The 27,209-nt window shown below is 42.1% G+C and overlaps 1 protein-coding gene across 5 annotated transcripts in view; it reads right to left on the reverse strand.

Annotated features, from left to right (window-relative positions):
• Positions 1–3,161: 3,161 nt before the first annotated feature.
• Positions 3,162–27,209, reverse strand: part of LOC149304847 (lipolysis-stimulated lipoprotein receptor-like) — a 30,867-nt gene continuing 6,819 nt past the window's right edge. For 2 of the 5 annotated variants that reach the window (XM_089478301.1, XM_089478305.1), the window contains exons 3-10: positions 18,884–19,003; positions 10,617–10,673; positions 7,940–8,086; positions 7,569–7,739; positions 6,711–6,761; positions 5,376–5,507; positions 4,564–5,189; positions 3,162–3,901 (exon numbers count right to left, since the gene is read on the reverse strand). In XM_089478301.1, coding sequence (XP_089334427.1) covers positions 3,866–3,901; positions 4,564–5,189; positions 5,376–5,507; positions 6,711–6,761; positions 7,569–7,739; positions 7,940–8,086; positions 10,617–10,673; positions 18,884–19,003 — 1,340 coding nt within the window. In that variant the 3' untranslated portion in view covers positions 3,162–3,865. The remainder of the gene's footprint in view (positions 3,902–4,563; positions 5,190–5,375; positions 5,508–6,710; positions 6,762–7,568; positions 7,740–7,939; positions 8,087–10,616; positions 10,674–18,883; positions 19,004–27,209) is intronic. The other 3 variants (XM_089478302.1, XM_089478303.1, XM_089478306.1) reach the window with 3 other exon arrangements.

Consider the following 27,209-nt stretch of genomic DNA (forward strand, 5'->3'; position numbering starts at 1 on the left):
ATAAAGGAAGCCAGGGGGAAAGAAATGGAGGCGCGGGGGGGGGGGGGGGGATCCAACAACAGTAATATGCACAAGATTATTTGGGCAAACTGAGGCACGAGGATGGACTGAATGACAAAGAATAAAATACAACAAGCTAGTTCACACCAAAGAGTGATTCTACACCAAAAGGGTGATAATGCACTCAAAACCACATGGCTAGTTTGGTACTGAAAAACCTATTTTGCAGATCACTCAAAATGTATATGTGCTTATCTTGACTGACAGACCTAATTCATATGGTTTTATTCTTAAAATTGGAATTGAAGCAGGGTGGCCATAGCAAAGTGTGGCGAGTCCACTCTGGATTTTATCCTGACTCCTCCTGCAGATGCTTTGAATTGTGCAGGGAGGCTTGCTGGTGCTGAAGTAGGATCCGGCGACAGGAAAGCCCCCATTCAACTGAGTGCAGCTGAAGAAAGAAAGACATTGAAATCCAAGCTGGATTTGCTGCCCAACAGTTGTGGGACCACCAGATGCCCCTTGATTTAACACTGGCATATTTACTTGCAGGAAGCCTTGTTTGAATTCTGACTGTAAAGCTATTTTGCCAAGCACCCTGCTGTTGGGCAGTGTGCTTTGGCTTTCAATCTTTCTACATTGTTAATATATTGTTAATACACTATGCCATACAAGCTCCTCCACATTTGCTGCTGACAAGGTTGTCAATTCATGTTCAGCCATAGGGGATGGATGCTCATCTCTGTTGCTAAGCCAAAGAGCCAGCATCGTCAAAAACACCTCTGTGTTCATGTGGCCAGCATGACTGCATGGAACGCTGTTACCTTCCCACCAAAGTGGTACCTATTTATCTACTTGCACTTTTACTTGCTTTCAAACTGCTAGGTTGGCAGAAGCTGGGACTAGTGATGGGAGCTCACTCCGTCATGTGGCGCTTGGGCCTTGAACTGAACTGCCAACCTTGCAATTGTCAGTCGGTATTTCAACCACTGAGCCACCACATCCCAATGTCCATGTAGCCTCTATATAACTCCTATATAGAGGCATCACTCTGGGACCGCATCCTGAGCCTGCACAGACACCTGCTTCTGCACAGAAAGGAACACACTTTACTTGCAAGAGACCCGTTTTACCTTGCAATATGAGTGTTTTAAAGTGCAATACTGCCCCATCCTCTCACTGCCAGTGCCAAGTAAGCATATGGAACAGATTTTCCCAAGCTGGTGCCCTCCCCAGGTATGTTTGCTTATAAAACCTCAGCTAGCCTGGCCAACTACCATGCTGGCAGATGTACATGGCAGAAAGTGTCTATCAACACACCTGAAAAGGGAGTGGGGGAGACCGGTGCATAGGAATGCAGCTTTAGACTTGTTTGTATCTCCTGACCCTTCCTTTTCATTCAGGAACGTTATCATCAGATTGAGGAGGCCTTGGTGGACTGGGTCCTCTGTTGCCTTTAGGTTCAGGGGCTTTTCTAGACCTTTGTCTTTCTTTTTTTGCAGTACTGTCATGCAGCAGAACATGGGACTATCCCAGCTCTAAATTATCCCTCTTGCGGCCAGCCTGTCAACTGCATACTTCAGCATTTCAGGCTAAACACACACATAATACAAATAATCCCAGCAGCGGTTGCCATTGGGTTGCCACCTTGTGGGCAGTTTGAGAATGTTATGCTTCTTTCATTGATGTCCATGACACTACTGAGTTATTCAGATGGTGAGAATAATCTGGATTGAATCTTTGTTATTCACATGCATTCCAAATGCACCTGATTCAATGGGGGGGGGAGGGTGCTGGCAAAACACCCACTGAAACTGGGATAGTTGGTAGGCTTTTCTCTAACTGTTAGGGAGAAGTGGGAGACATTGCCATCGCTGGCTTGAAAGGCCTGGCTGGGAAGCGTTTCTCAAAGGGGTTGCCGGCATCCTTGCATGCAAGGTGCAGGGCTGGGGAGTATGTCTGAGCATCAGAACATGGAGAGATGCAAAGAGATGTAGTTCCCATGAAAGAATGGGATGAACAACAAACCTGGAAAGCATGAGTTGGCTTATTTGCATCCTCATGCTATGAACATGAATAGCTGAATGACCCCTATATCTAGCCATGGACTTCCACTGGGTGACCTCAGGCAAGTCAATCTCTCTCCGCTTCAGATGAAGGCAAAGGCAAACCTCCTTCGAACAAATCTTGCCAATCAAACCCTGTGATAGGTTTGCCTTAAGGTCACTGCAATTCAGAAATGACTCAGAAGGAATATAACAACAGCAAGATTAAATGTCAAAGTTGTTCAGAGGCAGGTACCAATTCAAATCAGTTCCAAACTGATTTACATTTTTTTTAATGTCCTTCATATCTTTGGTTGAATTTTCTGGGAAAATTTCATTTCTTTGAAGCATTGTAGACAGACCACTGTCTCAGAATAATTCAGTGAAGTGGGAAAATATAGGATGTACTTGTAGCATAGGGATTCAGACAAAAAAATTGCCAGTTTAAATATACTATAATGATACCTTGGAGCTGTGCTTCTGACAGCTAGTGATCAACAATTCCCAATACTACTGAAGGAGGTTTGTAAGACCGATGGTAATAAGATAGTTTAGAGATTGATTTGGATGTTAGTATGGAAAGAACCAGAATGTAAGTATGTACAATCTGCCCTCCATATTGGTGAACTTGCCATCCATGGATTTAACGATGTACGGACACCAAGCCCCTGTTTTTCTCAATGTGAAATGTTCACAATGTAATACTGCAACTAAACATCTACTGTATGTTTAGACTTTAACTGGTGGCAGGCTTATTTGCATAAATATGGGCATTAATGCAAGAAATGTCCAGAGCTCAGCCTTTACTGTTAAATGCTCTTGATAAAATTAAAAGCTTATAAAACATTTTTGTGCGATCCTATGATCCTCTTCCTGTCAAAGGGAAACAGGACATCTTTCATATTAAACAGCAAAGCTATAAGAAATATAAATCCCACAGGCAGCAGGGGAAGCAGATATGAAGCAAGCCTTCAGAGAATGAGATACGGGGGCAATGAACAGGTGGTGGAAATCATACAACAACAAAAAAGGGGTAGTATGGACTTCAATATAATAATGTTAGTACAAAGAGGCATTTTCAGCCTATCGTTTTTCAGAGTCTCTACCTAGTCAAAATTTCCAGTCTACCTATTTTATTTTATTTTCTACAAAATGGTAATCTCAAAATATTTACAGAAATTGAAACATAGCTGCTTATCACTTCAGTGTATTTACAGCACCAGTGGTTCTACACTTAAAGTGTTGTTTAAAAATCTCTCCCCCCCCCCCTATCTCTCACATACAAAGCCACACAACGTAAGTATCAAATAATGTAAAGCCTACACATATACATACACACACAAAAAGATTATATTGCTGAGTTGGTCCTCTTTGGAATCATCTTCAAAAATGTGGAGGGCAAAATGGTAAGTAGATCCCCATGATAAGTAGTCCAGCAGAATACAATTATTATTTCTGTTCCCAGTAGTGGTGGATTACATTTCAAGTGTTCTACCAGAACACTACATTTAAAATACCTAAGCCTGAAATTTAAAAAGCATATTAAAAAAAATATAGTTCTAAGAGCTCTCCTGTAGTCCATATTAGGTTCCCAGATTCTCAACCTGCACATGGCAGGAGTTAAAATAAGGCTCAGAGAGGTCAGTTCTTCAGATGTTATCCAAGTGCCTTGTCCCATTGTCATCATCCATGATGCTTAAAGGAACTCTGCTTGCTCTGCCTCAGGAGTCATTATGAATAAAATGGATACCAACCAACCAAGCAGGTCTAAGACAAGGCCACTGTCATCCAACCAATGGCAAGGCAAGAAGTGGCATGTGTTAAACCACTAAACTGTCCCTGCTGACATCATGATTCTGTAGAGGGAAAAGAAAGGAAATGTTACCAATATCATTTTGGACATTTATATCCCATTTATATATTTATAACCCCAGGCTGTTAAAACATGAAGTATGAAAACACAAATGTTATCAGCAGGAATAAGCAGCACCATGTAACAGCCAATACTTAAGATGCAAATACTATCATCCTGAAAGGTTTTTAGGATCATCATGGGGAAGGCATTCTAGTATCCCGAGGCCACTCTCAGAAAGCTTTTTCTCAACATCTCTTGAATTTTAGCCTCTCTTAAGAGACCCTACAGAAAAATTTCAGTAAATTCAGTGCGTTACGCGAATCTTCATAAAGGAAAATATGAGCCTGATCTCTTTATTTACCTTTCTCAGTAGGATTTTTTTTAAAAAAAATCATGAATTTGGATTTGGAGCAACCCTCTAATAAATTCCTCTTTTCTCCCCCTTCATTTTTCAACCATAATTTCGATTTTCTTAAAAGACATAAAAGTTTCCACAATCACAGCACTACCTAAAGTCCTCACTCGTCCTCCACTTCTCGCCACAAGTCATTTCTATTGAGAACAGATTTAAATTGAGCAGCGCTTAAAAGATCACATTTCATGCCAATCTACCAAGGAAGTACTATCAGGCACAAGGTGCTTCCCCTTCCGGCCCATTCTCACCTTCCGAATCTTGCGGTCATTCTTGCCACGGGAGGACACAGATTCAGTCTCTGTGTATGGAGGAGGAGGTGGTGGTGGAGGAAAGCCATTGCTGTTATCTTCTCGTTTTTTCCTGTTACCAGATCTCCCACTTGAGGCACTTATATGATCCAGATCCTCCCGGCTGCCCATCCGCTGCTTTCTCCGCAGTGCTTCCTCCAGGAGATGGTCATCATAGTGGGAGCGCTCCAGGTCCCGCAAGTCATCCCTGCTTCGGCTCCGACGTCCACCATGGCGTGCATAATCATTGTGCAAGTCTGGAGAATAGTCACGGTGATGCCACTCCTCGTCTGAACCCCGGCGGCCTCGGCTCCTAGGCCGGGCCGGGTAAGGGTCCCGGTCCAAATCATCAAGAGCATCCATCGAGCGGGAGCGTGGACGTCGACCATAGCCCCGCACTGGGGAGTCCTCATAGTAGCCACGTTGAGCAGGTGGTAGCAAGCGTCGGTTCTCACTGCTCCGTACGCTCTCCTCCTCCACATCGCTAATGGGAGACATGGCCTGGCCTCGCAGGCGCCCCAATCCCTGTCGCAATTCATAGCGCCGATCATCTTCATGAAGAGAGCTCAGCTCACTCATTACAGAGGCTGCAAAACAAAACCATGAGAAGGTCAACAGCTCCTGTCCCAGTAACTGAGAGCACTATTCTAAAGCAAACAGGGAGGCTACTAGAGAGGCATGGTCTCCTGATAAGCAACTGTCACAAGGGCCATGCTCATGGAGTCCACAGATTTGTTTATGCATGTAAAAGTAGAGGGACCCAGCCCAAATACCTTTCTCAAGCCTCCCATTAGGTTGGCCTGGGCGGGTGGGGTCAAAGTTGGCCAGCTCCTTCTCCATGTAGTAGAGCACTCGCATGGAGTCATCCTGTTGGTTGGCTTGAATGCGGTAACCACTGCGCACAGCTGGAGAAGAGACATCAGGAGGAGGCTTTAGGACAGAGGGCCTACTTTTCCTCTCCCAGTGATGGAACCTACTTTCCTTCAAATGCTTTGGACCAGAACTCCCATAATTCCTTAACACAGGCCAAGCTGGGAGGACTGATGGGAGTTAACATCCAAAATATGTGGGGGACCCAAAGGTCTTCATGTTATGGACAAAGCTACACCTCCTTGTATAGTAAGACAAAATACTGCAAAATACCAGTTCTTCTAGCCCATGCTTGATTAAATTCAAATTCTATAGTGTTTTCCAAATTTCTGGGGCACTGAGACAGCAACCAGTACAGGGACAAGAACTGCATTTAGGATATGCAGCTTAATAGGCAAAAAGGAAGTACAACAAAAATATGAACCTCTCTGTCCCAGGAGATTTGTCTGGTGTTCTCTTCAATGTTCTTTTTCCACTTTAATCCAGACACATCCATTCTGGCAGGTGATTTTAAATCTGTCCGGTTAGTTTTATATGTCATTTTTTCTGTCATGCTGTCTATTTAGCTTCACTGACGCCGAATAGGTCTCCTCTCTAATTCTTTGTTGTTGTTGCTTATTTTAGACCACTATACTGTATGCCTTGCATACCCACAAGGATGCAAAGGTAGAATAAAATAGATTAAAATAAATATATACTGATATGGTGAGACTACCAATGAATACCAGGTGCTGAAGGCTTTATTTCAGAGGAGGGAACTGGCAAAACCATCATTGAATATCCCTTGCCTAAGAAAATGCTATAACATGCAGAGGGGTCACCATAAGTGCACAGATAATGTGAAGGTACATCCACAGACACAATAGAGGCAGTCCATGATCTAAATTTAGAAAGCAAATAAGCAAGCAATTCTGTTTTGATCCAGCAGAGGGAAGCAATAATATTTAACTTTTCCCCCTTCAAAGCATCCGTTTTTTGGTTAAAGGTAAATGGCAGGTTCAACCAAAAGTCTGGTGATGTGATCAGTTAAGGTAATGCAATGTGATCAGCCAAAATAACTGCATGATCTGTTCACATACTTCTTCCAGTGAGCCCAAAGATGAATAATCAATATGAAAAGCTTCCTCACACCCAAGCATGTCAGATCAGCCAAAGCCATCATACATACTGTTTACTCTTTGAATTTATATATGCAAAACCAGCAAACACATTCAGAGTTTAATACATGTGCTTCTTACCAGCACTATCAGTATCCCTCAGTAGGGGCACCTGTGAACTGTTTCCACCAACTGCAAGGCAATAAAAGGACAGCAAGGAGTTAGAGGGATGGCATTCCACTTTGTTTGGGAGACAAACAACAGTGATTACAGAGTTAAACTGGATATTTGCATTGCCAGATTTACATTGCCAGTGAGCCATTAACCTAGATAGGTGACCTTGAGCTAGTCAATCTCCCTGAGCCTGATCTACTTCATAGGGATGTTGTGAGGATAAAGATGGTGGATGAAAAGAACTATATAGATCACTTGAAGCTTACCAGACAGAAGGCAGCATATAACTAGTAAAAATGTTTTGCACAATCTTATACTCCTGGAACATAGAAATTCACCAGCACCCTCATGATGTACATGCAGCTCTGAAGCCCAGAGTTCTACACTGTTCACTAAGCTTGTTATAGGACAACCTTAGAAGCTAATGTATAACACAGAATGAAAAAGGTGGAGAAGGTCTTATAAGCCATTTAGTGCAAACTCCTGTTCAATGCAGGAAATCCTAAGCTAGGGCATTCCCAACCGATGGCTGCACAGCCCCTGTTTGAAGACATCCAATGAAAGATAATTCCTGCCCTCCTTATGCATACCTTCACTAACTGGTTCCTAAATGTGCTTATCACTGTGCTCAGCAAGACAGTAGCTGTTCAAAGACCTAAAGGAGAATTTGGGGGATGATTGCTCTCTTACAAGACAAAGAGATGTGTCAACAAGAGCTCAAAGGGAATGGATGCTTGGCTATCATGAAGTCTTTTAAATTGTCAAATTAAACCTGTGGGGAACTAGCTCTACAATAGCCTGAAATTGGTCAGGGAAGCGACTTACCTGAGCTGGCCCTGTCATAATCCACTCCATAACCATTGTACATGGGAGCCACTGGGCCCATGGGGATCATAGTGGCTGGAGGGCCTGGCTTCAACTGGTTGCTGGATGCATAGATGCTGGGTGCATAAACACTGGGGACTCCAGCAGTTGCAGCTTTTCCTGCAACATACACTTCGGGAAGAGAGAGAAAGCTGTGTTAGGTAAGAGTATATATTGAAATGAGCAAGAATTCTTAACTAGATACTCAGTGTGCTCTTAGACTAAATTTCAAAAAATTAGAATAAAGTTGAACAATTGTTTATGAAAACATACATGTGCAACATGTATCAATGCACTTTTTACATATGATGATCAAGACTCGTGATGCTTACATGCTTCAGGGCAGCAGCACTTCTCTGGGCAGCAGGGGCATCGGACATAGCAGCAGCATGTGTGAGGGCAGCACTGGCACCAGCAGATCCCGAAGAGCAGTAAGACCAGAAAGAACCCTAGTACCACCAAGACGACAAAAAGCCAGTCTGGGAGGAAAAAGTGGGAAGGAACAGACCCTTTGAGACAAAGACAATGACTCATGTCCCATTGAGATAAAATAGGTTTGGGCCAGCTTTGCAACTTCTACAAAGAGCCAACAAACTACATTTAAGAGAAAGAATCCCTGTTTGTAACATCACAGGCCCTAAGCCAGGGATGGGCAAATCAGGCAAGCCTGAGGGCCATTTTTATGCCCCAGGACACTCTAAGGGCTATATAAACTCCTGAATAATAAAACAACAACAGCAAAAAGGAAGTCCAAAGTAGCTGGAAGTATACTTCTAGTTCTCAAAAATGGGTATTTCTTTTTTAAAAAAATCAAACCGTACAGGTACACCATGCAACCTGTTTAACAGGTAAATTGTTGAACCTGGAGGCTTCCAGAAGCAACAATTCATCCCCCCTTTTGGTCAGAAAAAGCTGTCTGGGGATCCTGGGGGCTCTAAGGGCCACAAAATCATCACTAGGGCCACATGCATCTCCAGGGCCACAGTTTGCTAAACACTGTGATTAAAAGAAACCTATCTTAAGGCACTTGGACATTCTGGACAAATTGAAGATGCCAGCCTCTCCCCACCCAGCTTCTGATGGTCCAAGATCTGGTAATTTCAGTGCCAGCAGATCCTGGCATAGTATGAACAGATGCTTCCATGTCCTTGGATCCCAAAGAATACATTCTTATTGAATCCATTAACTGTCCCCTTTCCTATCCACAGCATCAAGCATTAGTTCCTTGCACCACACCAAGATGGCTCTGGGAAGGCAAAGTCCATCCCAGAACTCCTGTATTAATATTAAACTAAACCTAAAGGAAACAAATCCAATAACATCAAAAATCTATCAAACAATGATACTTTGGTTGAGTCAACCAAAATGCACAATACACATGTTGCAACCTTTTGAAGCTCCACTGGCATCTTCCACAGACAAGGTGTTAAAAATCATACAGGATAAAAAATTGAAGATGTTAGTCATAAGCCTGCATTTTGCTGTTTTTGTTCTTGGTTCAGATGGTAGGGAGGGGTATCTCTTGCAGGCTGGCACCTCCTCCTTCTGGCCATGTGGCAACTGGGATATTCTCAAAGTCCAGGAAATTTAACATTCATTTGCAACACAAAAAGATACTTCCTTTGCAATTCAGTATGTCTCCATCCTTTATGAGGCCACAGTGACACAGTATCTTTGACAATTTCCCAGTTGCCACATGGCCAGGAGAAGGATTAACATCTTCAATTCTTTTCCCTCCTGTGTGGCTTTTAGCATCTTGCTTGATAACTATTTCTCATTACCTGCTTCTTAAATATTTGCTTGGTCCTTTTTCTTGTTTTATACCCTATATTGGATATAGCCTGTTCCAGATTGGTTCATCCTTTGCCCCATTAGCTTGTTTTTCACCCCTTTGGAGACTCAAAGAGCTTTATTTATTAATTACATTTATAATTTGTCTTTCTACTACGCTTTTACTATCACAGCAACTGTAGGAAGGCTAAGATAAAGGCCCAGGCATACTCAGCAATCTTATGGTTGAGTGGAGGACTACAATCTGGATTTCCAAGTCCTGCATTCTAACCACTACACAACATTGGCTCTTTGAAGAGGAAAAAACGTTTCTAAACCAGGCCCCGACAAACCAAGCCTGGGGACCCTTGTTCTTCAAGCCACAGCATCAAGTGAGGTGATATCTGTACAGTATTTCAACTGGCACAACCTCTTTCTTTTAAACACAGAAGAAGAACATATGATGCCTGCTTACCAGTGCAGCTTTTTGAAAAACACACCATGTGTTACAAACCCTAGTCTACCGTGGAATGTACAGTGCGCCTTTTTTTTACGTGGGGGATCCATTCCAGACCACCCCATAAAAAAATGAATATGCTGGAGCCCCATTGAAAGTAATGGGGCTCGTGCATGGTGTGGCGGCGCCATAGGTGCGCGCCCTATTACTCCTAATGGGACGCACTGCCCCTTGCACCCCGCATGCGGCTTTCAGCATATACTGAAAGCCACGTATGACGCGAGTACACTGTACATTCAGGAGGGAGCTGCACACCAATTGCAGCTTCTCACTATATGTATCTGTGTGACATACTACTGGCTGGCCACTTTTGCTTTTTAAGTACATCCCCCCCAAATATGATGTGTTTAGGAGACCACAAATTATGTTACCAATTTAGCCAGAGGCTTTCAGCACCCTGAAGCAAACAGTTACTGCAATTAAACCCAACAGGCACAATGGACCCTTTCTTACATCTTGCAGAAGTGCTATTTGGACTGTTTGGGGGACAGATCTGGAAAGGTTAGAGTCTGTTGCAATGACAGCAAAATAACAGAAGAAGCTCTCAAGAGGGAGACAGAAAGAAAGGCATTTTGGAATCATTTCCAAGCCAAAACACTCCTACTTCTGTCCTTGAGAGATACAAAGATAGGAAGTATTAAAGCACAAGAATAATTCCCAACGCCTCCCAGCCCACCTCCCCCGGAAAGAGGGAATGGAAGAAGAAGAAGCAATGCCAGTACCTTCCATATGCCCTATCTGAAAGCCTGGCAAAAGCTCTGAGACACCGGAGGATTTGCCTACAGAACAGAAAAAACACAGGGAAAAAAGTTACTAAATACAGCTGGCTGCCCTCAAGGGCCAGGAGCAAATATCAGTGAGGGTTTTGGTGTCAGTCAACTTAGTGGCGTCCCAGTAAAGACAGAAGATGCCTCAATGAAAGCAATGCAGCAAGTGAAGATCTTGAGGTAACTAGGCAAGATGCCGTATGAAAACAGGTCCCTTCTGCTTCTGAGCAACAATGCATGTATAATCCCAGTTTCTGTGCAGTTTGGCTATGTCTTCCCCTTCTTTTATTTGCCTACCCACACAGCATTCTAGGTTTCTTCACCTCCTTTTCTCTACTTAGCTGTTTTTGTTGCTATTGCTTTGGCAGCATCCCAGTTTTCTTCTCCATTCACCACTTGAGGTTCTTTTTTTACCTGCTTTTTATCTGTTTTCAGTAAAGACCTAACCTTTTTTTTATAAAAAAGATGGGGTACTAACAGAGGTACAGACAGTTATACTAGCAATACTACAGGCTAGTAACTCTTAAGGAATTTTGCAAGTGTGCTTAACAAATCCCAATATTCCTCCTTTGCATTTCTTGCTTTGGCCAAAGCCAAAAGGCAAACAGCACAATAAAGCAAGGAGGCCCAACTGATGGAAAGGACCCCTCAAAAGAAACGGAAAGACAAGGACTTTATCTCCCCATCACCCATATAAATAAATGTACACACATCAAACATGTTTTAGACAAAGTATGTTATCTCTGCTGTTGTTATACGCCTTCAAGTCAACTCCAAGATATGACAACCCTACCTTAGGGTTTTCTTGGCAAGATCTATTCAGAGGAGGCTTGCTTTTCCACTCTTCTAAGCCTGAGAGAGTGTGACAGGCACACTATCACCCTGTGGGTTTCCACTGATAAGTAGTGATTAAACAAACCCTGGTCTTTAGGTTTTTTTGGTGGGTTTTTCAGGCTATGTGGCCATATTCTAGAAAGAGTTTATTCCTGATGTTTCGCCAGCATTTTCTAAAACATGGCCACATAGCCTGAAACACCCACAAAAAACCCCCTAAAGATCAGGGTTTGTTTAATCACTACTTATCAATGGAAACCCACAGGGTGATACAAACATGCTTAAGATTTCAACATGAATTCTGGGAACTGTAGTGTTGTGAGACATTTAGCCTTCTCTGTCAGAGTGTCCTGGTGTCACAACAAACTACAGTTCCCAGAATTCCCTAGCACTAAGCCAGGTCAGTTAAAGCAATCTCAAACTGCATTAGTTCTGCAGTGTGTTTTGGCCCTCAGTCCCAATTCCGGTTTCTCATTCTCATTAACACTGAAATCTCTTATGCATGAATTCAATATAGCATTTGCAGTCCCAGTCCAAGGCCTCTGCAAATACCTCACTTGAATTAACCAGGGGGGAGTGATCTTGCATCCTCTGCTGTAGTTTAACTGCAGCTCCCAGGATTCCTGGCCACTGGCTCCAGCAACACCTAGGCGTTTATCAGACGGGGTCTCTGCCGCGCGGAACTGGGGCTTTCGCGTGCTGGGCGATTCGAATTCACGTTATTTTGTGAATGTACTTTCATACCTGGGTGTCCTTCCACATTGGCAGGTTTCGAAGCGCATTCGCGCAAAGTGCATTGAGTGCAGAATGTTTTACCAAACCGGACCTTAACATGCGGATTGGCCAATTCGTATCGGCCGCCTCGCGCATGCTCAGTGGTGCTCTGCATGGGTCGCAACTTTAATCGCTTCCAGGGTGAAAAGGGAGGTCACGTCCTTTTCCTGTTTTTCGTGCCTCGCATGACAGCCCGGTAAACAGCTGGAGAGCAAGCTCATGCACGTTAACAATGCGATACAACGTGCCCGTTACTGTTTCTTCTCTACATTCCTGCTTGGTTTTAATGTAACAATTAGCTTCCCTTGCAACAAATTAGCAATGCCCGGGTCTCCGTGCGTGTGTGTGCGTGTGTGTGTGTGTGTGTGTGTGTGTGTGTGTGTGTATGAACATAGGCATGGAAATATATATATGTATATATATGGAGACATACATATGGATACATTTGCTCTAGGTGTGTGTGAGTGTATGTGTGTATATATATATATATATAAATAATAATAATAATAATAATAATAATAAGATTTATTTGTATACCGCTTTTCTAAAATGAATTAATCAAAGCGGTTTACAACAGTTCGCAAACAATAACAGTTCGCATACATATTATTACATATGCTCTGTGTGTGGGTATATATGCACACAAATAGTTGCATTTGCGCAGTGTGTGTATATATATCTCAATATATATATTAATACATAGGTAGATACACCTATAAAATAGCATATGCTCTGTGTGTGTGTTTATATACACACACACACACACACACACACACACATATATGGAGACATATATATGATCACATTTGCTCTAGGTGTATGTGTGTGAGTGTCTGTGTGTAAGTGTGTGTGTGTATACACACATATGAAAATTATATACACACATAGAAGTACAAATGCTCTGTGTGTGGGTGTTTGTATGTATTTATATATGCGCGCATATATATGTACATGTTGGCTGTTTGCGTGTCACTATACACACACACATATACATATGCATATATATGTAGTTTCATGTGCTCTGTTTGTGGGTTTGCATATATATATATATATATATATATATGTATGTATGCATATGTATGTCTATAATTTTGTTACTACATGTTCTCTCTGTGTGTGTGTGTGTGTGTATTTATATATTTATGAACACACACACACACACAACTACTTATGCCCTGGATCTGTTGGGGTCTGTGTGTGTGAGAGAGAGAGTGTAGGTATGGGTGTGAGTGTGTGTATGTATGTATGTACACAGAGGTACGAAAATATATATATGTATATGTGTGTGTGTGTATATGTGTATGTGTGTGTATGTGTGGGAACATATATACAATGTAATTCGCTGTAGGTGTGTGTGTGTGTGTGTCTGAATGTGTGTGTATATATGTGTCTATGTATATATGTGTCCATGTATGTGTATATATAAATATTTATATATATTCACACATATGTAATCACATATGCTCTGTGTCTGGGGGTGCATATATATCTTTATATATGTATGCATATATATCCAGCAGTTTTGTAAATAGATAGACCAAAAATCATAATTAAAATCTTTTATTAACTATTGATTTTCTCCCGGGTTTTTGTACAAGTTGGTGCCGGGGAAGTTCGGAAGAACACAACGAGGATAGTCAGGGCAAGGAATTCCCCCAAGATAGTTCAGCAAATAGTGGGGGTCCCAACTTCAGTTGCTGCAGTGTCCAGAAATGTCATCCCCAGGGTGCTGCAGGATCTGAAAAAGAAATGCAGACAAAGCAATATTACTTGAAATCATACCCAGAAACACTCATACATGTACAGGCTGAGAGAGTGTAACTTGTCCAAGGGCTTTCTCTGGGGGGATTGTTCACATGGGGTTAACCATTGCCATCCTCTGAGGCTGAGAGAGTGTGACTTGTCCAAGGGCTTTCTTTGGGAGGGTTGCAGGTCAAATAAGGGGGGCAGATAGGGGGCCTAGGAGAAGGCAGTGGACGATGGGATTAGTGGCAGGCAGAAGGAGAGGTGCGGATAGAGCCCCGGGAGAAGGCAGTGGATGATGGGATGGGTTGCAGGTCAAATAAGGGGGGCCGATAGGGGGCCTAGGAGAAGGCAGTGGACGATGGGATCGGTGGCAGGCAGAAGGAGAGGTGCAGATGGACCCCCTGGGAGAAGGCAGTGGGTGATGGTGGCAGGCAGAAGGAGAGGTGCAGATGGGCCCCAGGGAGAAGGCAGGGGATGATGGATGGGTTGCAGACCGAAGGAGAGGAGCAGAAAGGACATTGGAGGAAACCCTACCCCCCCCCCCATCACAAGCGGGTAAATTTAAACCCCACTTTGCAACAGCGAAACATGCTCAAACCTGTAAAAAAAACCAGGAAGGGCCGCAAGCTTACCTTTCCTCTGCGCCAAGAGCACTCCTCCCCCGGCTTCCCTGGAACCGGCAAGAGGAAAGACCCACCGGAAGGAAAAGTGGGGCAAATTGCAACAGGGCATCATGGGAGAGTTGGAATCTGGTGGTCTTGCGACGGTGTTCAGGACTGGGAATTCATACCAGACCCATTTGCACTGAGATCGAGCAGAGCCCCAATGTGGATATCGCGAATCCATTTATTAAGTGCACTCGCCAACACGCGCCAAAAAGAGGAGCCAGTACGCACTCAGTTCGCAAGCCCCACGGAAGGGGCGCACATCCAACAATGCCAGGTATGAAAGTACATTCGCGTTAGCACACGAATTCGAATTGCCCAGCACGCGAAAGCCCCAGTTCCACGCGGCAGAGACCCAGTCTGATAAACACCCTAGACAATTCCCATCCAACTTGAACAATGGAGACCACTTACTCAGCAACCATATGACTTAATTCCTACTCTACCATATAATCCTCCCAGTCTCTCACCCAGCCAGCCTTCATGATCCATCATAGCAGTATTCAGTCACAATATTTACATGATCTCTCTCATGTTTTAAGCCTTATTCATAACATGGAGATGCAGCATAAACTGGCTGCATACAGAACCATCAAGTTGAAAGAGAGACACAGCAGCAGCAGAAGTTCTGCTTGCAACAGTTAATCACATACACACAAGCCATAATTTCTAAAACCAAGAAGTGAAGAAAATGCATGTGTTAATCTGCCTTAACCAAAGCCAAATTAAGCCGGCAGAGAAGATACAGAGATAAGGAGCAACATTTCTTCTGCCTGTGTATTCCATTGATGGGAGTGCCTCTCTCTCTCTCTCTCTCTCTCTCTCACACACACAGAGACACACACGTACGTGCACCCTATGGAGCTGAATGTTTATAAGTATATTTCCTTCCCCCTTAAGCAGCTGACATTTTTCAGAACAATTAGTCCTGGCACAGCCAGGCACATCCATTCATTGCAGTCTGTAGCACAGAGGGGGGCATCTGGTTTCTGGCAGAAAAAGAAAAAAAGGAAAGAAACAAAAAGGACAGGAACTGGCAGAAAGCAGATAAGAGTTTCACGGAGATCCTGCTATCAGGAAAGGAAACTGTTTCCTTATACTAGCCAACTTGGAACAGAGGCTCAAGAGAAGCATAAACAAGCTGCCCTAAGATAGCTACATGCCTGCCTTCTCTGCTCCCTCTAGTGACAGGAACTCCTAAAATCCTCCAGAGGAATGTTGATATCAACAATATGGAACAGCAAGGGGAAGGAATCAGATCACAGGTATGAAGACAAGTCAGGAAACACCAGCCAGGACCTGCAAGTCAGGAAGCACCAGCCAGTGGTTTAGGAGCCTGACCGGATCACATCAGTAGTCTACCTAGCCCAGGGGTAGGAAGTGTACAGCCTATGGGCCACATGTGGCCCACTAACAGATCCATTGCAACCCCCTTAGCCTCCTAAAAATCAGGCCTAAAATATAGACTCATTCTTTAGAAGTCTTCATGAACCACAGTTATCAATTTTAAGGTTATTTTTTTTTTTTTGCCTCTGCAAATTTTTGGGCCCCAAATAGCTTGGTTGCCCAACTCTGGCTCAATCCAAACTCTCCTGTTTCCAGTATCAAAGTCAGTGTGTATATGAATCACTGGTGAATGCGATTGGGATGGAGGTCGCTTTTGTACTCATGGTCTGCTTGTGGGCTTTCCACAAGCAACTTGTTGGCTACGCTATGAAAAGAATTCCAGATAGGCCTTTGGTTTGATCCAATTGCTCTTAGGCTCACAAGCAAGATATGAAGCCTGTAGTACTCCACTGGATTTAGTCTTTACCATACAGATACAATAAATGTTTCCTCGGAACATGGAAGTTAGTTACAGCCATGAATAGACTTCTCCTCCTCCTCCATTAAGCAATTGAGTCCTTTTTTAAAAAGCCATTTCCACATTCTGTTTTTAGCGCCTCCAAATTTGTGTGCAGAAGCCTACTTAAACCTATGACCAAAATGAAATGCACAAGCTGGATCTTCAAAAGTTAAATGACCACGATACTTAAACCTCTATTTTCTTCAATCCCAAATGGCTGAAACTGAAAGAGACAAATTTATCCATTCCTTCCCACAACATGTGGTTCTGGGTTATGTGTTCTGTGAAAGCACATAGTGTTCTATACAACATTCAACAAATGTCTTATCTATGCAAAAAGAAAAGAAAAGAAAACCTTGCAAAGTGTGCTGAGAATACTTCATGGAATAAAACCTACAGTATGGATTTAAAAGCTGGAAGGGGAAGAGTGTTGAGCAAAAACTGAAGCTGCCTCAGAGCAACCATCTACCAGGTCCAGCATTAACAGACAACATTTCCCAAGATCTCCAGAAAGAAGGGTCATTCTTCAGCTTTGCTACCTAGAAGAATCTAAATTGAAAATGCAAGGATCTGGCAGACAGGACTCATGATCTGCAGGTTGTAGACCTGCAGAAGGGTCCAGGTTCAATACCTTATGTCTTCAACAAGAACATTTCCAATACATACCAAATAAAAGCTGAAGAAATTGCTATGCAAGCTTGTATATTCAGCTTGGAAAAGTTACTTTTGGACTACAGCTCTCAGTATTTCCACTGGCCATGCTTTCTGGGGGATTCTGAGTTGTAGTCCAAAAGTAACTCTTCCAAGCTCTGAAGCATACAAGATTTGAGTGCCTTCTATAGCTCTTTACTTTGGCTAATCAAGCAGGAAGGCCATCAAACTCTACACAACAAATCTTTTGCAAGCTTGCTTAAGTCACAACACACAAGAACAAGATTTTTTAAAAGCAGAACACAATTTAAAAGAGGACACAATTCTTACGATCAAGCTAGAACAAAGCATCTAACATTGTTCCTAAAAAATATGAAACTTCATGGTATCATTCTTTTCACTCCTACTTAGAACTGGTTCTACCACTGCAACATCAACACTGTGCACATGCACTCACGCATGTGTGCACACACACACATACACAGCCTGCAAAGAAAGAGTCCTGTGTACATGGCAAACAAAGCTCAAACCTGCACTTGGCTCCTGTCCAGAGAGTTTTGCTTTGTCCACGAAACAGATACATGGTGGAAGTACTCTGAATTTCTAAAACAGGAGTCCTGGAAGACACCTGGAAATGGCATATTTACATATACCTATGGGTGAGTGGGTTTGAATAAACCCAGAGTGGGTTAACAGTGGGGGAAGGTAGCACGAGCCATAAAAACCTGGGCATAAAGCAATGGGTGTGGTATGGCTAGCAATCAAGAAGTAGAAATGATCTGCTTGGATGCAGCTGGTACTAAATGAGCAATATAGTGCTGAGGTCTCAGCAATGATACACATGTTTATTTGCCTCTCAAGATAAATCTATGCCCAGAAGAATGAGATAGTAGAGTGCTAAGGCAGGAGTGGGCAACAGATTGGCAAAGGGCCCCAGTCCAACTCCTTTTCATTTAACAACAATAAAATAAAAAGTGCCCTGACCCTGTCAAATTAGATTGCTGAAACAGAGAAAAGTATGGTGAAAACTGTAGTGGATTTGCATGAGACAAGAGTGCAAGCTCAGTTCTGGTACTAAAACAAACTGAGAATGGGCTGAGAAATACCCTGTTTCTTAATTCTGTGTGCATACACCTTACTCTGAACCATGATTTTACACTTGGTGGAATTCAGCATTCTAACAAAAAAGCAAATGCATCTAGCAAGCCTGAAGTCCCACCATCCCTGATCAGGGTAACAAAATGGACTGAACCAGTTCAGGTTGCAAGTGGGAGGAAATTACAATTCTGAATGCTCACATATTCAACACTATATTCACAAAATAAATCCTCAGTCAGGAAAATGCACAGGATGGAGAAAGGATCTAGCCCAGCCTACTTCCGATTAATTCAAGAAAGTTTTGTGAGCCATCGAAAAAGCTTTCTCTCACCTGCAATATGAAGGATACGCTACCAATTCCTCCCATTCTGGTTAAATCAAAACTAATTTTCTCCCTCTGAGCAAGTGGAACTTGGAAAGCAATAATGAATAAGCACCAGTTTGGTAGAGCAAATTAACTAGCTGGATTCCTTCAATTCTGAGAAATGACATAGTAGGCCCTGCTAAACTTGTATGAGAGCATCTTTTCCTACCAAGTCTCCCCAAGCATGCAATTATATTCCCCTGACCTGAGCTCTTAAGTGTGCAGTAGGAGTCTTGTGACTTACCCAATACAATGAGCTCAGCGTAGGCTTCATTGTTGCCTTGCAAATCTTGGGAAGAGGTCACTGTGCAGTAGTACACTCCACTGTCTCCCCAAGCTGTTTGTTCTATGCTGAGGTCAGCATCTAGAAGAGAATGGCAGGAAAAGCAAAAATAAAGATGTGAAAAAAATCCTAAAACATTAGATGCATGGTCTATATCTGCCACACAAAATCCTCCTCACTCTTCATTTAATTTACAGTTCTGTAAATAAACTTTCATCACTTTATTCTTAGCAAGGGAAACCTTAATATTGTTCTTAACACAACATAATTCTTCCCCAAGTTGTTATAGAAAGGGTAATACACCTAGATCTTTCCAAATGGCGCTAGACTCCAAAGCCAGAATGGCCAATAGCCAGGGAAGATCTGAGCTGCAGTCCAACAACATCTGGAGGGGCACAGGTTTCTCACCCATGTATTTTAGTCTAGTGTTCCCAAGGCTTGTGCTCGCCGAAGTGCAGCTTCCCATGTTACAACCCCCAACAGACCATGAAAGACATATTTTACATAGTGCTACTAGCTTGCCCCTGTTCTGGAAATCAAAGAACATTATAAGAAATTGCAGCATGTTATTCATGGTATCAAGAGAAACCAGTAGGGATGACAACCAATTGTCAGTCACCTATTTTTCATCAATTAGATATATTTGCTTTTTAAAATGTATCTAGATACCGAACACCAACATCTTTTGAGCTCTTGAAAATCACAGGCATGTGCAATTTCATGAAAGCTATCATACATGTGGGACGCAGTGGCTCAGCAGTTCAGATGCTGACTCTGACAATTGCAAAATCGGGCAGGCCAGCAGATTGAGGCCCAAATGCTGCATGATGGGGTGGCCTCCTGTCACTAATGCCAGCTTCTGCCAACCTAGCAGTTTGAAAGCATGTAAAAGTGCAAGTAGATAAATAGGTACCACTTTGATGGGAAGGTAACAGCGTTCTGTGCAGTCATACTGGGCAAGTGGCCACGGAGTCGTCTTTGACAACACTGGTTCTTCGGCTTAGTAATGGAGATGAGCACAACCCCCTACAATTGGACATGACTTGACAACTTTGTCTAAGGATAAACCTTTACCTTTATCATATATTGTTACATGGAAAGGTTCTGTGCTTTCCTTTTCCCATTAAAGGAACACACCAGGACCAATACAGGCTCACAAACCAAACTACCCTTTACTCATAGCCTCTCACCAATTAAAAATTGTGGCTGCCAATAAAACTGATCCCCACAATTACTCCAATGACAAAGGCTGTGATTCTAATAACACTTACCTGGAAAGAGAACCTACTGAATTTAGGGAAAGCTCATTTCCAAATAAATATCTGCAACATTGAGATGTGGACTACCAACTGTAGCAGAGGTTGTTGGGCTCTGTCTCCAAACATTTCTCAGTACTGACCATACTAGTCAGGGCTGTTGTAACTTACACATCATCTGAAGGCCATATGATCCTCCTCCTCCCACACACAGAGTTAAAGCTTATAGACCCAGTGTCAAGCTAAGAGAGGGACCAGTGCAGGAAGAAGTTCTTGTGAGGATAAACAGACATTTGTGCAGGCTAATATTTGCTTTGAGACTCAGGGCAAAAGTCCAGCCAAAGTTTTCAGGAAAGGTTTTTTCCTCCCTATTTCCACTACTTGATATGTGGTCCTTCCCATGAAGTATGAGGATTTAGATCCCTCGCCAATAGCATAAAGGCTACTCTGACACCAAGTGCTATAGCACCACAACTCTGCTCCTTGGCTACTCAAACTAAAACAGAGTAATAAGGATTCAATAACACCACAACTCAGCTCCTTGGCTACTGAAACATTCCAATAACCTCTCCAATGAGGAAGAGGAATAAAAGATTTTAAACCCTCACAGATATGAAAAATAAAGCTGAAATTATTATGGCAGTTTTGCCTGAAAACATTAGGAACCAGTAGAATATTAGGCAGAACAGCCAAACAAATAACTACTACACTTCCTTGCACCTACTCCCTCCCGAGTCCCACAAGACCCTAGTTATCTGTCCATGTGTCCCATTAATTCCATCCTTATGATAATGGTACTATGTAAGTAAAATAAAACCGAAAGCCTTGTAGTCTTCTCATGGCTTTGAGAAAAAGGTTTAGGGAGGAGCCATGCCCCTCTTTTAACCTACATTATACTTATATACTTTATAAACTTAAATACGCAGCAGGATAACATGAATATTTCAATTGGAGGAAGGCCCATTGTTTGAGAGAAATACCACAAGAAAAATCAAAGCTCCTGCAGAGGCAAGGCACCACATCTTTCCATGGGATTTAAGATGGAAACTGACAAAGAAGCCTACTGAGGCACCACACTGCAATTCACCAGTAAGTTGCCACTATGAGCAGAGCTAACCAAGTCCTTAAATGGGTGTTGATTTGGTGGCTAAGTATGGTGTAGTGGTTTGAGCATCGGGCTGTGAGTGGAGATCAGCATTCAATTCCCTGCTTGGCCATGGAAACCTGCTGCAAGTCATACACTTTCAGCCACAGAAAATCCCATGATACGTTCACCTTAGGTTTGCCATACATCAGAAACAACTTGAAGGCACACAACAACAAACCTCTTCCTTCACAGAGAAGAGAGACAATGTGAGAGGGCTTCTCACTTTTCATCCCCCTTGAACCTGTCTGTGGACAGGGATCCGAGCAAATGAAGAATTGGGCAGAAAAGTGAATTTGCTATTTAATAAGAGCAGGTGTTACACAGTCTACTACCCTCTAGAGATGTTTGACTGTATCTGCCATGAATGCCTACCAGCCGTGCAGCAGGAGAAATGGGGAAAGGTGTCACCTCAAGCCCTCACAAAAGTGCATGTCAAGGCACATTAGCAACTGCTTTTTTCCCCATTCTGAAGAACATCACCATGTTGGAGAGGTTATGAGGAAGGAGTTGAGCGTGTTTCAGAGTAGGTTTGGATAGCCTGCAGCCTACCTTGTATTTCAGACTACAGTTCTCATGATTTGTTGATATTGGTCATGCCAACTAGATCTTCTGGGAGGTGAACTCAAAAACAGCTACAGAAGGAAAAGTTCCTCTTCTCTGATCAGAGGAAAAATGTAAGGCCCAGTGACCCTGCTGCTTAGCTACTTATGTGCTAGTCATTCTCCACATTACCTTTCCAAAAACAGCCTTTTGATCCTGGTTAATAGGTAGAATAAACCTCTATCTTTCCACAAGAAAAACAAATATGGAGGTGTGAAGTGAGGAGGATAAAGCTAAACAAGACATGAAAGGAAGAATGCAGGGAAAGAGTTGTTTAGTTCTTTCTCCCAATGAGTTTGGACTTCATGTTTTTGCCCTGAGGCTTCAGGGTGGGTCAGGTAGAGCAACAATTACTTGAGTACCTCAAGCTATTAAATACCATAAGATCTTCTGTCATCTGCTTACACAGCTCAAGATGAGACATAATTAGTCCAGATGAGCAAACCCAGCCCATTTTGACCCAAGGTAAATTCTGGCCACCCTAATTTGATTTTTGTCATTTTTACAGCATCATTTAAGCAGTTATGGGTGAAGCAGAAGGAATTTGCTCATGCAAATTTGCTAGCATAACATTTGATGCAATGTACCAACAATGCTGAAGCAACAGGTACTAGTTATCAGAGTTGATGATATAAATGATGTCTCAGATTATCTTGCAGCAGTAAGAAATTGGTTTTCGCTAGGAAAGGAGCTGTACCCCTCAATAAATGTGATTCCCACCTAACTTAATGTTTACTATCTCCAAGGCACAAAAGTTGCCTACTACAAGCAACTGTCACATGAGAAGTAGACCATCTCTAGACCTTCAGATACTGTAAAGACTGTATTTCACACTATCCCTTCACTTTGGGCTACTTTTATTTAAGCATTAACAAGCATGCCAGGCCTGTGTCAAACAGTGTGTTTGAAAATATATATATATATATGGGGGTAGAATCAAGCATTAAATTAAAGTCTGGATTCATTATTATTCACCTTTTACTCTCCAACTCAAATCTCCTAAGAATTTTTGGAAGAGTTGTCTCTGATGCATGTATCAATTTAATTTTAAGCCATCCAGTTTAAAATTATATGTCTGGTAGAAGCCTTTGCATCAATAAATACAAATTTTCTTCTACTTTTCAGTCTGGCAATTCAGCTTTGCTACAGTTCTTTCCTAGCCAGTCTGCGTCCTCTAGACAACAATCCAGGAATCAGATGAATACCTCTTTCCAGACGGTCATTCTCTCAGCCTGATCTACCTCACAGGGTTGTTGTGATGATAAAGTGGAGAGAAAAGGAACTTTGTATACTGCCTTGAGCTCCATAGAAGATGAGATTAAAATGTAAAAATACAGTACAGACAAAAATGAGAAACATTTCACAGACCAGTTAATCCCATGACCTGATTTAGACAAGCTATTTTAAACATATTCTACACCCCCCTCTTTTCTGAACTGCAGTTCCATCCACAACAAGTGCAGCAAGGATGGAAAGTAAGTGCATTGCAAGTTCATAATTAAGATACTTTTTAAATTACTAGCTATGGCACTTGTGTAGAACACCAAACCAGGTTTCATCACTCTGTGCATTGGTATAAAGGAAAACAAGAAATGAAGCAGGAAAAGAGAAATGCAGATGTCTACAAATGGATGTTCATACAACATGAATCAGACTTCCATGCGGCATAGGAGAAAATCCTGTGTTAATTACACTGTATGTTTACAGAGAGGTAAGAGACAGAACATTACACAGCATAGCATTCTGCTTATCCCCCCTTGTTCTGAAACATGTTAGCACAAGCCTTTGGTTTTTGCCATGGACTTTTGACCTGACAAAGCAGGTTACATTGCGCTTGTTTTGGTTTCTCTCTCAAATTCTTGCTGTTATCAGGGCTCTTTTTAAAACACAAATAAAGCAAGGCCAACTCACAGCATTTTCGGGGTGTTGTGGTGGTGAGGGGGTGAATTTTATTATTTCACCTGGAAGAAAGTCCCATCATGACTGGCTGGACTCACTGCTCACCAAATGTATTTACCTTCCTGCTTTCGGCATAACCATGTTGATTAAGCAAATTCATACCAGTGACCTCCCTAATTGAGTTTATGCATCTAGTATGCAATCTTCCTCTATTTCTACTTCCCTCCACTTTCCTAGCATTACTGTCTTTTCTAACAAGTCATGCCTTCGCATAATGTGGCCAAAGTACAACAGCCTCAATTGGATCATCTAGGCTTCCAGGGAGATTTCAGGCTTAATCTGTTCAAGGACCCATTCGTTTGTCTTTTTGGCTGTCCATGGTATCCTTGGCACTCTTCTCCAGCACATCTCAAATTAGTTTCTTTTCTTCCTATCTGCTTCCATCACTGTCCATGTCTCACATCATACATGGTAACGGGGAATACAATGGCTTGGACAAATCTAACTCTAGAGCTCAGTTGTATACCTTTACTCTTTAGGATCATTTCTAGCTCTTTCACAGTTGCCCTTCCCGTTCCTAGTCTTCTGATTTCTTGACTGCAGTCCTCTTCCTGATCAATGTTTGATCCAAGGTATGGATTTATTATTTTATTGTCTAGGATGAATATATGTAGGTCCTCTGTGGTCATTATTTTTGTTTTCTTTATGTTCAGCATTAAGCCTTCCTTTGCACTTTCTTTTTGACCCTGCTTAGTTATTGTTCTAAGTCCATGATGTTTTCCACTAGTAGTGGGGTATCATGCGCATATCCTTCCTCCCCACTCCTCTTCCTTCTGAGTCCAAATCTGCTCTTTGTATGATATTTTCTGCATAACAGTTGAACAAATAGGTGATAGAAAACATCCTTGCCTCACCCTCTTGCCAACTGAATACTATTTTGTTTCTCCATATTCTGTTCTAAGCTTCTTGTACTAAGGACAGATTTCTACAAATGAGCAAAACTCTAGAGAAACGCAAGCTTGAGTGTGCTATTGCCCTTCTGCCCCATTTGAAACAGAATACTAGACAGGCCTCTGGTCCAGTAGATAGATCCCATGTTAATAAAGCTATCCAATCATCATTTAGCTTTCAGAAATCACAGTATCAGTCCTGTGATCTGTGCTGTTTCATTGGCTAAGCAACACCTGCCAATATCCTCAGAAAAACAATAAGCAGAGAGTTGTTGGGACCAGGAACTAGAGTCAAAACCCAGTAATTCCAAGAAAAGTAACTTATTTGCAGTGGTCCTGGAACACTTCACTCAATGACTACAACAGTGTGTTAAGCAAGAGTTACAACTGGAAGCAATCAGCACAGAAGCCACAACCAAAGAGAACAACCATGGAAGTTCAGGAGGACAGAAGTAAGTAACACTTAAGTGTTCTGGAGTTCCAACAAATGGAAACAAATGGCTTTAACCTTGAAGGGGGGGGGGGGATCTTCATGTCATCTTAGATCAATTTCATATAGCTTTCTGGCCCTTCTCAAGAGGGACAGATTAAGTACTAATTCACTACATTCTTACTATACAGTTCCCTAAAATAATTAGTGCTATGGAGCTTTCCAAAATGTTTCAACAGGCTGGAGAGTCTGAGGTTTGGCTCTACCAGCCCAGACATGATAAGGTATTTTTCTTTGTGGCTTGTTGTTAGCCAAGCAACTGAATGACCAAAACACAGATGTATGTGGAAACACATGCTTTCCCAACATTTGGAAAGTTACTTTTAAAGAGAAAATCATTCTTGTTACTTGTCATGTTAGATGGAAAGTATCCCACTGCCATACAGGATTGGAAAAGTAACTTATTCACATCACTTTGTGCAGAGCTTTTTCCTTTTACAGTTATTTTCCATGGTGGTGTCTGTCATGTGCCTTCAAGTTTTTCCAATGAGGCAAATCTTTTGGAGGCAACCCTTCTGAGAAAACCTTTGGGATTAATAAGAGAATGGCGTGAAACACTTAAAAATTCTGTTAAATTGCCTTTCAAATCCCCTTGAAATTTGGAATGTAACTTGGGGGAAAGTCATCATATAAGTAAAATAAATTTACTCTTTGTATTATCAATATGTGTCCACTTTAAATTCTATGTAATTACATTAGGCGAGACTTCTGGCTCAAATGCGAAAAGGTGAGCAAGCTGGGAACTATTAGCATTTAAACTTGACTAGACTAGACTAGACTGTCCAAGTTCAGAATCAGGGAACAGCTGGACTCTCAGATGCTTCTGAATCAAAATTCCCATCACGTTTCAGCACTATTTATGGTTAAGAGCATCTGATGGGAGTTATAATCAGTCACTATATGGAGAGCCACACTACCCTCAGTCCTACTGCATACTACTAAGTGTACCTCTTTTTCCTAACTAAGGGATTCTTTGGCTTTGGACAATTGGGACTACATACACTAACAGCAAATTCAAATAGACCTCTCTTTAATAGCAATTACAAGGCTCTGCCTAAGAGATCATTTTGGGCAGGGACCTGCCTTGCTTGCCATCAAATACAGTTGTTACAATTTGAAGTTGAATAGATAAAAAGATTTGTTTTCCTCTCTAAATACCTTCAGATTTACGCTTTCTCTGAGAACTGAGATGCTCTGAATGTTTAGTGCAGGCAAGTTAGCTTAGGGGAGGAGAACATTTCATCACATATAACTTATTCTCTAAACAACAGAGAAAATGAAGACACAAAGAGGTGGTGGAATCTGGTTACACCCAGCTGCTCAAAGAGGAACTTGTGATGAATTCTGGAGCTTTGCCTCTCTTATTCCGTGTATTGCAGTTAGCTAAAAGTAGAAAAGACCCCAAATAAAGGAGAAACTCAGAACATAAAAGAACCTGTGGAGAGAATGTAATACTTATCATGTAAGAAGAGCTTAACCAGTGTTCAAAATATGTCACATAATATTACAGAGCCCAGCAGGTATGATAGTATCATTGTTTCAACTTTGTAGAGGGGAGAGTAGAAGGAGAAGGGGTATGGAGAGTAGGAGAAGAGTAGCCCCACTGTTCTTGTCAGAATAATGGTTGACAAACATTAACACCAAGGATTGTAAAACGCAACAGCCAGCATCAGTGAAATGGACATCAAAGAACAGTGCGCTAAAACCTCAAACATAAAGAAGAGTAAGAACAGGAAGCAGCACTAAGGAACAGATGTGTAGCTGAGAAAAGTATTTGAGTCCGGAGATTCCTAGTTCACATTCTTTGTTGCTAAAATAAGTCTGCCTTAACAGTTCTTCCAAGAAAAGTATCTTAGAATACTGTAATCAACATCCCCAAAGACACTGTGGGATTTGAGGGGGAAACCACATTACAGCAACATTAGTAGCAATACTTGACTAAACA

The sequence above is a fragment of the Sceloporus occidentalis genome, unplaced genomic scaffold (assembly GCF_023333645.1).
Source record: "Sceloporus occidentalis isolate IW3139 unplaced genomic scaffold, rSceOcc1.0.p SCAF_13, whole genome shotgun sequence".
NCBI lineage: Eukaryota > Metazoa > Chordata > Lepidosauria > Squamata > Phrynosomatidae > Sceloporus > Sceloporus occidentalis.